Source organism: Lepidochelys olivacea (genome assembly GCF_965140295.1).
Source record: "Lepidochelys olivacea isolate rLepOli2 genome assembly, chromosome: 1".
NCBI classification, from domain to species: Eukaryota; Metazoa; Chordata; order Testudines; family Cheloniidae; genus Lepidochelys; species Lepidochelys olivacea.
The window spans coordinates 251,872,331-251,889,953 of NC_140411.1; the positions used below are offsets into that span (position 1 = coordinate 251,872,331).

The following is a 17,623-nucleotide window of genomic DNA, read 5'->3' on the forward strand; positions in this document are numbered from 1 at the left end:
CTCCTAAGGTGTACAGAATGGGGGTTCTGAGATCTGTAATGAGACTCCCCTCCTGTACATCTTGGGAGCTGCACAGCTTTTCTGCTATCCCATCGGCATACTGTGGAAGCCATGTGGAACCCAGCATCATAGAAAATGTAATACATATGGCACATAAAATTATCCGTGCCTATCCAATTCTAAAACTTTCAGAGCTCCCTATGTGGTATTTCTTCTTTTAAAAAAGAAGAAAATACCAACACAGAAACCTTTATTAACTTAACATTAAGGTTGCTAAAGTAATAATTATAATTTTTCAGTAAAATACAGAACTGCAATGTTACCATTTTAAAAAAAACCTTAAGAATTAAGGGGCAGATTGTGGAAGACCCTCTCTTGTGTGCACAGGATGTAAGGAGGAAAGAGTAAGACCACACCCACCCACCTCTGAGCAACCTCCATGCATCTTGTAACAAATTATTTACCCCAGAACCAATTCTAAGCCCTCTGGGGCTCCTCCGGGAGCTGCACAGCTACAGACCACCTCATTACACAGGACTCTGCATAAAGGTACAGTCTAGCTGTAGAAGATCAAGGATTATATATTTAAATAGGCATTGCTAATGTATGTGTACCATTGAAAGAGTATGTATGCATGAATATGACTTGTAGGCCAAAGTTAAGGTGGTCACATTTTCACATGTGAATACTGTCAGAAACTGAATCTGAAGGCAATATTTATTACCTTTCATGTTCATTCCCCCACTTTGTAATGTTTGAAGTTGTTCTGCTGTTGATCCTGTATTATCTGTTTTGTGGAAGAATTATATTAATGACTTCAGCAACCTTTCATCCAAGTTATTAGTGTTTTATTGGGAAATATATTGCATCATTTGCTTTCTGTAGCTCTGTTAGCTTAGTGAATTTCTTTACAAAATCAAATGAGCCAGTTTCAATATTTCCCGATAACAGAGAAGTCACATCTATCTACCTTCATTAAAGTGCCATGCTATATAGTTAAATGAGCTGTTAGTTACCATAAAACCATTTATAATAGTTCCTGAAGAGGAGGAAACAGGTTGTTATTTTGGGCCAATTTAGAAAAAGATGCAAATTGTATTTAACTTTATAAAGTTAAATAAAATTTTATAAAGTTAAAGATGCACATTTTATTTAACATGTATAGGGTACAGTAGAACCTCAGTTATAAACCCTTCGGGAATGGAGGTTGTTTGTAACTCTCAAATGTTCGTTAACTCTGAACAAAACATTATAGTGGTTCTTTCAAAAGTTTACAAATGAATATTGACTTAATACAGCTTTGAAACTTTACTGTACAGATGAAAAATGCTGCTTTCTTTTTTTTTAGTAGTTTATTTAAAATAGTACTGTACTGTATTTGTCTTATTTTTTTGGTCTCTCCTGCTGCCTGATTGTGTACTTACAGTTCCAAATGAGGTGTGTGGTTGACTGGTCAGTTCGTAACTCTGGTGCTTATAACTCTGAGGGTCTACTGTATGTCTGTATATCTTGAAGCCATAATTATATCTAGTTTGTTATAGCCTCTCAACAAGTACACAGGTAAAAATTATATTTTTCTACTAAAACCCATTTAAAACACTAATACGTATGGTCTATTTTCACCAGAGACTGAGCTCTGTGTGTCTTCTATTCAACAACTAAAATTCAAATACAGTTATTAGCTAACGAAAAATACTGTACTGTTGTAGAAAGTGCCTTTTATCTTGCCACTAGGGTCTCCTCACAATCATGAATATTGTCACTAGCCCTTAATATCAATATTTTAATGGCACTTTCATACTTTTCCAGGTTTTATTATTATTATTTATTTATTCATGGCATAGTATATAAATTAACATTTTAAAATAACAGTGCAATTGCTAAAATAGATTATAATTCTTAGGAAATGAAGTATTAATACCAAAGAGTGGGGCCGTTATTTAGGGTTTATCAAATGAAAACCAAGTGAACTGATAATGATTCAGTACTTGAAGTGTTACCTGTATATGGAAAAAACCTGAGTTGCTTAATCCCTTCATTTTGGATTAATCTTCTAATGCAGGAGTGTGTGTATAGTGGTGGTTTATTAAACTGTGGTATGTCTTGCGTGTCTGAAATGGTTTAGTTATGTTGAATGTATATGTGGTACGCATTTTACTTGCAGACATGAACGTCAGCGAATCGACATCCTCTTCAGAAGGTCAGATATGTGGTTGACCTTGATTTCATTTTTTGTTCTTTTGTATTCACTGTGGATTACATCTCTAACAAACAGAACCACTTAAAAACTCTCATATAAATCCATATTTTAATAATAGATCACAGTTCACATCCCATTGTTTTATTTATTTATTTATTTTACTTGCCTTGAGCATTAAGGTTTACCATTTCAGCTACTGAATTACTCAACGCTTTATTCATCAGTTTGAAGTTTCCATTACGAGTGTTTCCAACTATCATGATTTCCCTCTCCCCTCCCCCCTTTTTTTTTTGCAGGTTTCACATTTTCGTTTGTTTGTACTAAAAAGGATAATCTACAGTGCACTCTTTTTCCTTGTATGTTTTTTTTATTCATATTTCTTTTTACAGATGAAGATGACACCGCTTCAGTTAATACTTCACAAGCAGGTTAGGATTATTACAGTGCTTTTCCTCTTCCTTCTTAGAAAAAGCTAGACTAGAAAAAAATAGGTCCTGATTCTGCAGTTTGCACTTAAGCATAATTTCCATCAACACAGAAACTTCTTTAGATACTTTAGGTAAAATTCACCTCCCCATGCAGTGGGCCAGTACAAGGCTTTTACAGCACTGAAATCCCACTTGTATCTTCTTTTAAGGACTTAAGTGAGATGTCACTATTTCAGAGCAGGTGAAATGCTCAGCTGCTCTGAAAGTCAGGCTCTGTATGCATTCATCTGGATGAATACAGACTGCATTTTTAAGGTTAAAGCTGAACCCAAATTTCAGAATTATAATTAAACTAAATCCTTATGATTTAAAACTAATTATCTCCACCTGGTTGGATGTCACCTTACTTGGGCTGTTTACTGATGCCACTGCTCTACCAGTCAATCAGAAGTTAGGTGGCTTGAATTTTTCAGTGCTGACCACCAGTCAGCTGACAAATAAAAGGCCTTCAAACCACAACCACTGAATGAAAAGCAGCAGTAACAGATGCTGCATAAGGTCCTAGTGCCACCAACTTTGGGGTGTTGCTGAAACCTCATCCTGCCCACACACATGCTTTCCAACCATGTTTTATGTTAATTTGTTTTAAAAGGCGTGCAAACCCTTAATGAAACACAATAATGGAATGCCTAATGATGCACGTCAACTTGTTAAAGTAAGAAATGCTGTGAATTATTTTAATTCCCTTAAGAAATTATCAACTCTTACACAAACCCCCTGAAAATGAAATATTACGGGGGCCAGATCCTCAGCTGAAATCAGTGGAGTTACACTGATTTGTACCAGCTGAGGATCTGGCCCTTAATTCTAAAAAGAAAACTATTATTTTTACCACTTCTAAAAAGAACCCTCAAAATTTCTTTTCCATTATTTCTCTGGATTTTTTTTTCAATCTGAGTCATTATATTGTTAAACTTGGAGATACGGTCCTTTGGGATGAATAATGGACTGAAATGTCTTCTGTTATCTTGAACTACCCCGAATTTTGAGGGAAGTATTGGTCTTGTGGCGTCCTGCTAAAACGTGAGCCTTTGGAAAGGAAGCCTTGCACAGAGATGCGTCTTCCTATGTTAAACACAGAAACAGAAGAAAGACAATTGAAGTTTAGACTCAGTTATACACTCTTCATATTCCTGTATTGAGATATCTCCACATGATTATGCTCCTAACTTTCTGTTCTACCTCTTCTACTTGTGTACAGTCAATTTTTTTAAAGAACCAGTAAACTCTAAGGTCAATTACCCTGTGATCTCTAAACTGGGATCATCCAGGTTACTCTTTCCTTTCAGATGGGAGTACTCGGTCAGTGGAGAGAAAAGATTCAGGTGAGACCTCCTGAAAAAAAAATAGAAACATTCCAACTCTAACATAGTGCAATTATTATTAATTAATTATTTCTTGGCTCTAATTTACCTTTATTTTATATTACAGTCATTCATATGCCATTAAATCTTAACTTTTCAGTTGGTTTTAAATGTAAAAGAAAAGGGGTTACTTGGGAAAATCTACTTGGAAATTTAGAAATAGACATCTCTCTTAAATGAAATGTGCAGATGGGACTTCAACCCCAGTTAGTTACCTGGAATAGCCGAAATCTGTGAATCTTTTTAATAAAAACCAAACACATGATGACTTTATGTGATCTTTTTGCATAAAGAAATTTTTTATAACTTTTTTTCAGGATCACGTTGTGGTTTATTAGGATTGTAGCTGGTTTCACACTAAAAATTCCAGTACCAGACACTGCCATTTGAAGAATTTTCACTAGTGACCCTTTCCCACTTGTATTTATGTTGTGTTTTTGTATGTGTACCAGTATACTATATATACAGCATATTGATAGATACATCTCTCCCTATACATTTGTGTGGCTATGTGCATGTGTATATGTGTGTTTACATGTGAGCAATAACACAATTACATGTGCAGTAGAACTGGATACTGCATACATGGAGTGCATTAAGAGACAAGGCTAAAAGCCTAGTTCTTTTAACCATCCTAGAAGTGGAGTTATTTAGTATTTCTGTACCTCCTGAAATGTGTTATAGCCTTTAATAAAACAAAAACATTTGGTTACCTTTTTCCACAGTTGGCTAATGAGCGGTGGCCAATGTAGTTAATATTACATATCTGTGCAATGTTAACTTTCACCAGCCAGCATGATTCCTTCTGTAATAATCCTTTATACAGTGTAAAAACCCTGCTGACATCTGGTGTGATCTTTTACAACAGTTCCAAAAGGGTCTATGTCTCTATTAGGTTAATGAGATAGGAAGCAGAAACCCCTAACTTAAATCATATTATTTGAAAAGTCTTCATTCTGTAATAAACCTGTTACTGAATAATAAAACAGGTACTGTACATGAAAAGAACCTTTTTATATTAGCAACGAGGCATAACAAGATATCAATTATATTGCAATTTGTTTTGCCTGTTTGTTAATCGTAAGATCAGAGACCGACAGCCTTTGAACACACTGATCCAAATCACAGTGTCATGGTTTTTTTCCATTCAAGAACAATAAGGAGGCATTTCTGACCCAAAGAGAGCAAAGAAATGGCCTTTTGTGGGGATAGACCAGTATTCATGTTCTTCTGAACAGATTGTACTTTCTGACATATATTGCTGGGTGGCCCTAGTTTACTAGCTACATTCATTTCCCCCACTCTGTGCTAGTCCACACTCCTCAGTCTAAAGAAAAGTATATATCATTTTTACTGCACACATTCTAACTCAGAATATGGGACACGTTGTACCGTGTCTGTAGGAGAAGAGGCTGTGGCCCACAAATGTTTTCTTTATTGCTCTCCATGGGGTTTTCCACTGGGAGTCAACTTTGATTCCTGCCAGGGCTCTGAAGGAGTTGTCAGAGAGCAGATAGTCTGGAGACTCAGTATATACATCCTTTCTCACCATTGCGGCCCACTTTTGGCTCAGAATGCCCATTGACTTCAACAGGAGAAGTATCTGTACCTGAGTGTGTGACTTAATCATTTGTGTCTGGCTAGTTATTCACCTATAAACATCAATCTATGCACAGGGCTGGCCTGGGGATTTGCTGGACCCAAACTCTCAAGAGGGTACATGTAGGGAGAGGCTGGTGGCAGTGGTGGCGGGGGTTGGAAATCAGGCTGCAAGTTGCTATCTCACTGGTTCTATCATGGAAGGGAGAGATTGGGATTGAACAGTGAACCTCTTCCCATCATTGTCTCACTGGCAAAGGGGAAAGATTAGTTTGTATAAGTTGCTGAGCGAGTGCAGGATTGAGGTAGATCCACAAAAATCATGCACCAAGTGGTCACACTTATCTTGCTTGTGCCTAAGACTGGCTGTGCCTTTGGACCTTTGATCTGTGGTTTCTGTTTCTACAAAGCACTTTCATGGACTATACCTATAAAGCACTCATGGCTGAACATTATTGCAGTCCAAGTTACAAAAGACACTTATACCGTCCATCTGCCCAAATTCCTTTCCTGAGTAGTTCCGTTTTCCATCATCACAAAGATGATATTTCAATAGGAACTGTAGAGCATGTGACAGCCCCATCCCTGACAGTGGGTGTCACTGGGAGTAAGGGAACAGAAGACTTGCATACCACTGAGGATGCCTAAAGGGTTAGCGAAATTAACGAACTCAGGTAAGTGAACTTTGGTGGGAGTGAACCATGCTCAGACAAATGATATTTCTCCCTCTCTCTGCATATTAGTATGGTCTCTTGGAGATGGAGCGCCAGAAGAACCAGAGAAGCTTGACAATTCCCAGCGATCCACTTTATTTATTGAAAAACCACAGGGTGGTTCAGTGAATGTTGGTAAGTGGCTAGAAACACATTAAGTATGAGGGGTCATACGATACAGATCAAGTCTGACAAGAGGTACATTTCACATAAGATTTAAATTCTGCCCTCAGGCACATGCAACTCCCATTAACTTCAATGGGAATCACACACTCCTCTTTGAAGAACGAATTTGGCCTGTCTGTGAAGAGACTATTCAACTGGTTAATATCAAGACCAAATTTAGATCTAATAATTTAGTCAGGGTGAAAGCTGGAAGTTGTGCTCACTTGGATAGGACAGGTGATTGCCTGTACTGCTGTTAGCCGTACAACAGCTGACACAGTGGGAGAGTTTCAGAGATTGTTGTTCGTATGCTCTTACACTTTCTCAGTATTTAACTAGAAGAAAGGATTTTGTGGGAGTCTGTAGAGCATAAACAAAACTTACGGACTGGAGAAATAGGAACTAGACATGTCCCTCTCTGAAGCCCATCAATACTGCTCTTTCAGACAGCCATTTGGGGTTGCTATACAACCTCCCTGTCAAGTCTCCTTCTAACAGCATAGCTACACTGCATTGTAAACCTCGGTTCAGACTCAGATTTGAGTCCAAACCCCTCTACCATCCACACAAATCTTTCTATAAAAGAAACTTGTATAAATGTGACAGGCAACCACATTTGCAGTAATGACTGAATATTTTTTCTTTTTTAAAGGAGAAAATATTACATTTATAGCCAAAGTAGAAGCCAAAGATCTTCTTCGAAAGCCAACTGTAAAGTGGTTCAAAGGTAAATGGATGGACCTGGCCAGTAAAGCAGGCAAACACCTTCAGCTGAAGGAGACATTTGAGCGTCATAGCAAGGTACACTTATATTTTTCTTTTTTAAAGAGACAAAACTTGAAGCCTTAAAAACCATTCCTAACCAGTCATTCATCTAAGGATGGAGGGCATTGTGGTTCAGGCATTGGATAGAGACTCAGGAGAACTGGGTTCAATTTCTGGCTGCACCACACATTTCCCTAGGATGTTGTGTCTGGTAAGGATCTGATGCATCATGTCCACTGGCATAAAACAGGAGCTCCTATGAGTAATAACTTTGAAAGGGGGTCTCCGAGTCACAGTTCCTGTCCAGAGTTTCTCCTGGGCAGCACAGCTCTGCATCACTCCTGACACAGGCGGAGAGAGTAAACTCTCCATCTAGGCCATAGCTTTTAACTTCCTCTTTGTACAAATGTATCCTAAATTAAAATTATTATACTTTGCATTTGAATTTCAGGTTTATACATTTGAGATGCAAATCATTAAAGCTAAGGAAAACTACGGAGGGAACTACCGCTGTGAAGTAACATATAAGGATAAGTTCGATAGCTGTTCTTTCGATCTTGAAGTCCACGGTAAGATTTGCCTTTTATAGATTTATAAATTTATAAATAAAGTCCATTTATAGATTTTCCCCCCTTTACAACAAATATGGTATAACTGTATTCTCAAGGCCACAGTGAAGGAAGTTTTAATGTTAACTTTTTGAACACAATGCCTCCTGAGCAACTGTGATTTCTTTTTGGAATGAAATATATGATAGAGGGGGGTGGCTGGCAAGCATGGGTTTGAGCCAGAGCCCACGGAGGTCAATAGAAAGACTTCTATTGAATTTAGATCAGGCCTCTCCTAAACAAAAAGAATGCCTGTCATAAATCTGTCAAGAGATACCACATGAGAGAGATTATGTATGCAGTTACATCCAAGAAAGGTTCTGATATGGAATGCTTCTGAATCCCCAACTGTGCAGAGAGAGTGTAAAATGGTACCCAGTCAGTGATAGCATTATACATCTACTTTGCCCAGGTATAAATGACTGCATAATGTAGTGGAGACTCAGGGCCAAATTATTTGTCAACTTATGCATGATAAAGACCCTCTTACACACATGCTTAACTTTACTCATGGGACTTCTCACATGAACAAAGTTTAGCACATGCATATTTGCAGAGCTAAAGAGAGATAGGAAGCAATGAGCAAACAAGAGCGAACAATCTTGTCTGCCGCATAAAGGCTACTGTTCAAATCTTAAAACCTGCAAACGTTCACCTGATTCTGTAATTTCAGCTGGTAGGCAGATCCAGTCTAGCTTTCCAAATACCCAGAGGGCAGCAACATTCCAAGCAGCCTAGTCGAGTATTTGTTCATCCTAGCAAAACAAGCCTACCAAATTACCAAGGTCATCAGCTTGGTCATCAGCCAGGGATTGCTAGGAATCTGTGTGTATTCATTAGGCTGCTAGGTGAAGGACTCATCTATCCGCATCTATAAACTTTCTATAGGACAGAGTTGTTTCATCTATTCAGATGTCTAATTCATGCAGGGGGAAATTCATCCTTGTGCCAAGGCCCAGTACAGAGGTCTATCCATCAGTTATATCGCACATAAACTCTCCAAATAGGGTTTATGTGGTGCAGAGATCCTGTGCTGGCCCTTGATACAGGGATGAATTTCCCCCAGAATCTTCCACTCTCCATCAGACCAAGCTCTTGTATCTTTCTTGCTGACCACACAGCGGGAGAAAGACAAAGTCTATTCTGGGTGGCAAAAAACAACTGATGATGATTTGGGCCCCCAATAAGATTATGCAGGACTTCTTTTTTCCTGTAAAGTGTTGGGCAGGAGGGAATTTACTTTGAAAACTGGAAGATGTCCGTGAGAGAGAAAAAAAGTGAGAGAGACGCAGGATGTGTGGGGTCAGGAGGGAATGTGAGAGAAACATCACACCGTTTAATCTTGTATACAGAAATGTATAATGTAGTTTAGAGAAATGTACTAAGAAAGATTACCTCTGCACTGATGAGACTTGCACTTGGCAGATCTTGATGCCAGAAGGGCATATACATGGTGGTCACTTAGCAATGAAACTGAAGTAGCTTAAAGCACCAAGGTAAAAATATTTCTTTAACTTTTTTTTCTTTCATAGAATCTTCTCAGGCTGCTCCATCTATTGACATCCGATCTGCTTTCAAAAGAAGGTAACTTTGACTGGTGATCCTGTGAAGTTACTCAATAATGGACACATATAGCATACAATCACCTCATATCATCTCTCCTAGCCAAGCATATCAAGTGTTATAAAAAGGTGGTGTTGCAAATAAGGATGAAAAAAGTAGGATGTAAGATAATTGAAAGTGGGTGGGATGAAGTAGCCTTACATCAGAAACTGCATATACAGTATAATAGACTTTAAAATGAGAGTTGAGTGTAATTGCTATTATGGGAAGTGTTGATGGAGTCAGATAATCATACAGCAAGCACAGCAAAGGCTAAATAAAGTTATAGGATTGCATTTATGAAATTCCATTTTTAAGAGATAAAAGCTTATATATCATTTCCTTTAAGTAACTCCAGAGTAGAGCTGGGAAAATAATTGATTTTGGTTCACTGGCAGATTAAAAACAAAAAGAAAAAAAAATTTTGGTCCGGGTCAAACTAAATCAAAACATTCCCCCAAATTTAGGTGAATTAAAGAAGTCTGTTTTGGTTCAAACAAAATATGCCATTCAACCTGAAATGTTTTGTTTCTAGGCATTTCAAAAGAGCTAGAGTCACATAATAACCAGATGAAGGAGGAGGAGATGGAGGCGCCCCTTTTACTAATTAGCCCAGTGATTTACAGGTACTTGGGATGTGGGAGACATGGATTCAGTTTCCTCCTCTGTCAGATGTAGAGCAGGGCTTTGAACTTGTGTCTCCCACATCCCAGGTGAGTACCACATCATCTTCTCTACCCTCAGCCATTTTGTGAATCTAGCCAAAAAATTTTCTGGCTGAAACTATTCAGTGAATTCATGTCACATTCACAAATTGTTTCAGGTTGACCAGAACGGTATTTTTAGGTGAATAAACTATTCATCTGAAAATTTCACCTAGCTCTACTCTAGAGTTAAATAACCACACCAATTACTAACATTTATGTAGCAATTAGTTTGTGAAGATTCCAAAGACTCTGTCTTTTTGCAAGCAGTGCCTTTAAACATCATATACTAACACTACACAGTAGTTCAGGGCAGAAAATGAAAAATGTGTATTACCCACCCACCTTGTTTCTCTCATTCATTTAAAAATAGACAGGAACTTTAAATAGGCAGAAAATAATTACACAAGTGGGATTTAGCCAGCACATTGCAAAAGAAGGTTTTAGCAGACGGCGGATAGATAACATCAGAGACAGAAAACATCCCAACTTTTAAAAATTGATATTGACACTTAAGATCATTACTTCATAAGACAAAATTTGTGTTTTAAACTCTTTTATGTGTGTTTCCCAATACATTTTCCATCTTATTTGTAAGATGCCATTAAATATTATCTATTTCTTTACAATAATTTTTAAAATTTTATTTTGTGATTCATTAAAATATCCTACTATATGCTCCCTGATAGTAATCATCTATGATGTGAAAGTTACTGTGGCCCCAGTCCTGCACTCATTGAAATCAATGGCAAAATTCCAGTTGACTTCAATGTGATAGGATTATTTTCTAATAAAAAGAAAAATGCATGCCAAATTTATCTTGATAATAACATTGAAATATATGCATTCCAGAAGTCTTAGTATACAGCATTATATCCTAAACCTTCTCTCAGATTATTGGAATTTTGAGATAAACTAGCCATTAAAACCACTGTTATGATATAGTCTTTACACTTTCTAAATCTGCACACATTTTTCTTACCAGAACAGAAATAAAAATATTGGGAACACAGTCTGTGGACAGAAAACCAGTGTCATTTGTTAACTTAAAGAAATAAGCAAACAACCTTTATAATTGTGCTTAAGTAGTAACTTTTATTAAATGATGCGCTATTGAGATAAATTCACTCTCAGAAGGATATTAATTTCAAGGTTAATTCTTTCCTAGGGGTGCATTTTTGCACATTGTACTATGACTCAACAGCAACCACAATGCGAACAGAAAAAAAAATACTTCTGAAAACTTTTAAGGGTAAAGTGTATGCAAATTCTAAGGTGAAATCCAAGTGTCATTGAATTAACTGCCATTGACTTCAATAGTGCCAGGATTTCGCCCCTAATGTTTACTGTCATCACCCCAACAATAGAGCATTTTCTTCTATGTACTGTATATTGTAATAAAATTTTCTTGTGTTAAGAAGACCTTCTAGAAGGGACTGCATCTTTAAAAAGGCTACAATCACATTTTAAAAGTGTACAAAGTATTTTTTCTTTTTTTCTGTCTGACTTCTCCCTTTGCTGACACACAGAGGTTAAACTTAAGTGTAATGCTTTGCTAGCTGGTATCTGACACAGCTATGCATTGTTAAATGCAGCACACTCAACAATGCAAATCTTTGTTTTATATTTATAACAGAGATCAGCACAAGCCCTTTGTTTTTTACACATACATATTACTCAAACCCAAAAACAAAGCCCTTTGTGTTGATTGGCTTAAGTGAATTTGTGTTCTAAAATATAACACAAATCTTAGCAAATTAATGTATGCAATCTACAAAAATTTGCCTTAAAAGTATAACAGCAAGCAATACAAACCTTTGTGTTTATTTTTCACAAGTGCTTGTTATGGAACCATAACTTGTGTGGAAACGAATACAAGTTTGTGTTGATTTTATACCATTATTTGTGTGCCTAGACAGTATTGCATATACAGGACATCTAGAGTGTTTGCAATGTGTGTTGTCCAAGTCCCTCTGTATTAAACAAAGATTTGATCTTTTTTTTATTAACAACAGCGGTGAAGGACAAGAGGATGCAGGAGAACTTGACTTTAGTGGTCTCCTGAAACGTAGGTGAGAACCAAGTGATGAAGTGAGCAGGTGTGGATTGGAAACCATTAGGTTCATACACAGAAAGAGTCAGGTTTAGCATTAATCATTTCTCAAGAATTTTATTATCTTACTTTCTTCTGATATTCCTAACCTTTTATTATTTGAGTCTGAAATGCAAAAGTTCAACTAATCATATCATGTAAACATAGTAGGCAGGAAAGAAGCCTCAGATTTGAGTGGTGTCAAAGATTTTAGGTTGTGGTGCACTTTCTTAATGGAACAAATCAATAGTATTAAGTCTACATGCTATTTCTTTGTGTTTGCATGGAGTTTTTTTCCTATGCAGGGATGAGCAGGTTGGAAAATTGAGTCTGGTGGGAAAGTAAGAAACTATAGGGGTTAAGCTGGCCCTTTTGGGCACACTTTAAATTAACTTTAGCAAATATCCTCAGACTGGAAATTACATACAATACTTTCAAAATGTAGGCATTTCTGTTATTTCCAAGGGGTTTTCTAGTTCAAGATGTGCAAATCAGGGAAGAAGGATTTTTTTTTAGATGATCACTGACTCTTCTTCTCTTTCCTTCTCCATGCCCCAGCTAGAGAATGCAGTAAACTTATTATTTATTCAGAATTATGTGCTCTTTCATCATCTGACCAAAGAGCAACAAGCAGGTTGTTCAAAGAACAGGCAGGTATATTATTGAGACAGTGAGGTCCGAAGGAAAACTTGATAGCCTCTTACAAAAATGAGGGAAAATTAGCTTTCAGATGATATGCAGCATGACTTTGCAGTTCTAATACCCAAAAAGGAGCTAACATCAAACTGTTCGTACATGCACACCAAACCTTTAGGTATATGAACAACAAGTGTTCAATGTTAATTTGATTTTCCTTCACAAGATGGCAGCTAAAAATATTAGGCATCTGCTCCTCAAGACCCCATTTAAAGTTTGGATGCTAATAGGACAGTCCCATCCCTCCAGGTTTCTAGACCTTGGACCCAGTTTTGCCCTTGGATATAGTATAGTGCAACTTCCATTGATGTCAATGAGAGATGTCAATGAGAGGAGAGCATAGAATCATAGGACTGGAAGGGACCTCAAGAGGTCATCTAGTCCAGTCCCTTGCACTCATGGCAGGACTAAGTATTATCTAGACCGTCCCTGACAGGTGTTTGTCTAACCTGCTCTTAAAATCTCCAATGATGGAGATTCCACAACCTCTCTAGGCAATTTATTCCAGTGCTTAACCACCCTGACAGATAGGAAGTTTTTCCTAATTTCCAACCTAAAACTGCCTTGCTGCAATTTAAGCCCATTGCTTCTTGTCCTATCCTCAGAGGTTAAGAAGAACAATTTATCTCCTTCCTCCTTGTAACATTTACGTACTTGAAAACTGTCATCATGTCCCTCTTAGTCTTCTCTTCTCCAGACTAAACAAAATCAATTTTTTCAATCTTCGCTCTTAGGTCATGTTTTCTAGACCTTTAATAATCTTTTGTTGCTCTTCTGTGGACTTTCTCCAATTTGTCCACATCTTTTCCGAAATGTGGTGCCCAGAACTGGACACCTCCAGTTGAGGTGTAATCAGCACAGAATAGAGTGGAAGAATAACTTCTTGTGTCTTGCTTACAACACTCCTGCTAATACATCCCAGAATTATGTTTGCTTTTTTTTTTGCAACAGCATTATACTGTTGACTCATATTTAGCTTGTGATCCACTATGACCCCAGATTCCTTCCCACAGTACTCCTTTCTCATTTTGTATGTGTGCAACTGATTGTTCCTTCCTAAATGGAGTACTTTGCATTTGTCCTTGTTGAATTTCATCCTATTTATCTCGGACCATTTCTCCAGTTTGTCCAGATCATTTTGAATTTTAATCCTATCCTCCAAAGCACTTGCAACCCCTCCCAACTTGGTATCATCCGCAAACTTTATAAGTGTACTCTCTACGCCATTATCTAAATAATTGATGAAGATATTGAACAGAACCGGACCCAGAACTGATCCCTGCGGGACCCCATTCATTATGCCCTTCCAGCATGTCTGTAAACCACTGATAAATACTCTTTGGGAACGGTTTTCCAACCAGTTATGCACCCACCTTATAGTAGCTCCATGTAGGTTGCATTTCCCTAGTTTGTTTATGAGAAGGTCATGCAAGACAGTATCAAAAGCTTTACTGAAGACCAGATATACCACGTCTACCACTTCCTCACAAGACTTGTTACCCTGTCCAAGAAAGCTATCAGGTTGGTTTGACATGATTTGTTCTTGACAAATCCATGCTGACTGTTACTTATCACCTTATTATCTTCTAGATCTTTGCAAATTGATTGCTTTATTATTTGCTCCATTATTTTTACCGGTACAGAAGTTAAGCTGACTGATCTGTAATTCCCTGGGTTGTCCTTATTTTCTTCTTTATAGATTGGCACTATATTTGCCCTTTTCCAGTCTTCTGGAATCTCTCCCATCTTCCATGAATTTTCAAAGATAATCACTAATGGCTCAGATATCTCCTCAGTCAGCTCCTTGAGTATTATAGGATGCATTTCATCCTATGATGACTTAAAGGCATCTAATTTGTCTAAGTCATTTTAAACTTTCTTTCTTTCGTTCTTTTCCTATTTCAGTCTCTGATCCTACCTCATTTTCACTGACATTCACTCTATTAGATGTCCAGTCACAACCAACCTTCTTGGTGAAAACTGAAACAAAGAAGTCATTAAGCACCTCTGCCATTTCCACATTTTCTGTTATTATTCCCACCTCCACATTGAGTAATGGGCCTACCCTGTCCTTGGTCTTCCTCTTGCATCTAATGTATTTGTAGAATGTTTTCTTGTTACCCTTTATTTCCCTAGCTAGTTGTTTTGTGCCTTGGCCTTTCTAATTTTGTCCCTACATACTTGTGTTATTTGTTTGTATTCATCCTTTGTAATTTGACCTAGTTTCCACTTTTTGTAGGACTCTTTTTTGATTTTTAGATCATTGAAGATATCCTGGTTAAGCCATACTTCCCATCTTTCCTACACTGTGGGATGCATAATTTCCTACACATGCATAATTGAAGGGAGAATTTTCTTTAATCTCTGCTAGCACTCACCTCTGACTAAGAAAAAAACACATGCCATTAAATACATTAAAGATTGTGACGGTCTTAGATAGTGTGATAACAGGGGCCATATAAATAACTTAGATATCTGAATAGCTAAACTTTGTCCTACAAGAAAAATAAAAATACACAATAAAACCAAGAGCAGTTTCCAGCTTAACCAGTGGCAGAGCTTCCATGGGACCAACTTTCAGTGTATAGTAGAAGCAGGATGTGGAAGAATTGTTTGAATTGATTCATATCCACCAGGTCTCCATTTTTTATCCTCTCTTCATTCCTAACTAGGAACTTCAATTTGATGTGTGTTCATTTAACTATCCTACTGAAACAACAAGTAACATGACCATTCTGATTGACTGTCTTGGGGTACTAATATATGGATTGCATATGGGGAGGCTTCATTGTTTTTGTGGTAATGTGAAATTGTGACTATCACGTCACTAACATAAATAATTCATTGTTTTATATGATAAAAATATATATTAATAGAAACAGTATAACTCTTGTGTGGTTAATGGGGAAACCAAACCAACCTGTTTTTAAACAGAATAAATTTTATATTGATAAGACCAGTATTTTGCTTCCACATTTAAGCTTCTGAAATTCAATATATATTTTAACAAAAGTCTAAATGCATAGAGTCTTAATGCTGCTTTTAAAAATTATTTTGTGACACTCTCATAGGAAGTCAAACCAGGAAGCCATCTTAGTGACATACTGTGTGAGGTGGTATGTCTCATCATAGCAATGGGTCAATAATGCCACGAAATTCCAAAAGGCGCCAGATCTCAAAGAGATTCAAACATTTATACTTTTTTTATAATACATTTTTCAACAAAATGCACATCTCTCGGGTGGGGGAAATTGGATGAGATTGTGGTCTAGATAATTTACAATGGATCTGCCTGGAAAGTAATAAATGTTGTTTGCCCACTATCCACAGGTACAAATATTATAGTCTCAGAACAGAGTGTGGTTGTTCAAAGTGTCAAAATTTGTTCTTAGTTATGCAAGTTATATTCTTAGTTATGAATAGAGAGGCTGGAATAATTGTTTAATTATTTGAAAATCTGGACATGCTCATCCTAATTGTCAACCACTGCCTGATTTTAACGGGGCACATTATCATCTCAGTTCATGTGGATGTGTGTGTGTAACTCTCATTAGCATTGATAGGAGTTGCACAGCTAATGGCCAGCGCAATGAGATGAGAATTCTATCCCTTAGCGCGTGTCAGCTTTTACATATGTTTGCAAGCTGGGTTTGACCTGACCTCATGCAGGAGGAATCTCATTGAAACACGACTGTTTTCAGTAAGTAGTCAGCCTCCATAAATCATAAGCACAAAACTAAAATTTAAGATATAAAATACCGTGCAATGCCAGTCTTTATATTATCTTATGAGTAATACTACCCACCATGAACATTTTGAACCATCTTTAGTTATTTCTTAAAAATACCACTGAACTACTATAAAAGCTTTAGAAACTAACAAATTTATTTGACCATAAGCTTTCGTGAACTAAAGCTCACTTCATTGGATGCATCTGATGAAGTGAGCTGTAGCTCACGAAAGCTTATGCTCAAATAAATTTGTTAGTCTCTAAGGTGCCACAAGTACTCCTTTTCTTTTTGCGAATACAGACTAACACGGCTGCTACTCTGAAACCTATAAAAGCTTGTAAACTTTCTGGATTATATAACGGTATAGTACTGTTCCCTTGTCACTGGCCCAACCCTGCTAGACTTCTCAGAGATCCCATGATTTCTCTATACCATAAGGCAATAAAGGCTGAAGTTTCTTTTATTTTTCCATACATTTGTGTTCTTGCTCTGTTGCCAAAAGTGCTGATTCCACCAGAACCTGTCAAATTTTATCAGCCAGGATTGGTCTCAGCCAGGATGTGCTTCTGGAAAAGAAGGGTCAAGACCTTTGCTCTCTCTTTCCTATGCCCCTAAATTATACTAGCAGCTTTCTTTTTCTGAGATAATCAGTGGATCTCATCAAAATTATAATCTTATCCAGACTGCTCCATTATTCCTGCATTTAATGCTTGCCAGTTTCAAAATGGTTAACTAGTTTTTTTATCAGCTGACTCTGTTGACTCAAATACAGACTTTGAAGCTAACTACAATAAATATGATACTCTAGCTTGTTTAATATGAAATCTGATAAGCTTGAACAAACAGAACTAACTCTAGAGATCTAAGAAAATGCTTCCCATTACTAAAAATCACAG

At 37.1% G+C, this 17,623-nt stretch overlaps 1 protein-coding gene across 1 annotated transcript in view; it reads left to right on the forward strand.

Annotated features, from left to right (window-relative positions):
• Positions 1–2,166: 2,166 nt before the first annotated feature.
• The window catches only part of MYBPC1 (myosin binding protein C1), a gene marked incomplete at its 5' end in the record, with an annotated part of 70,368 nt that continues 54,911 nt past the window's right edge, over positions 2,167–17,623 (forward strand). Inside the window, 7 exons of the mRNA XM_084631260.1 lie at positions 2,167–2,200; positions 2,590–2,628; positions 6,395–6,499; positions 7,182–7,330; positions 7,746–7,863; positions 9,435–9,486; positions 12,224–12,280. Of these exons, the coding sequence (XP_084487386.1) occupies positions 2,167–2,200; positions 2,590–2,628; positions 6,395–6,499; positions 7,182–7,330; positions 7,746–7,863; positions 9,435–9,486; positions 12,224–12,280 (554 nt within the window). The remainder of the gene's footprint in view (positions 2,201–2,589; positions 2,629–6,394; positions 6,500–7,181; positions 7,331–7,745; positions 7,864–9,434; positions 9,487–12,223; positions 12,281–17,623) is intronic.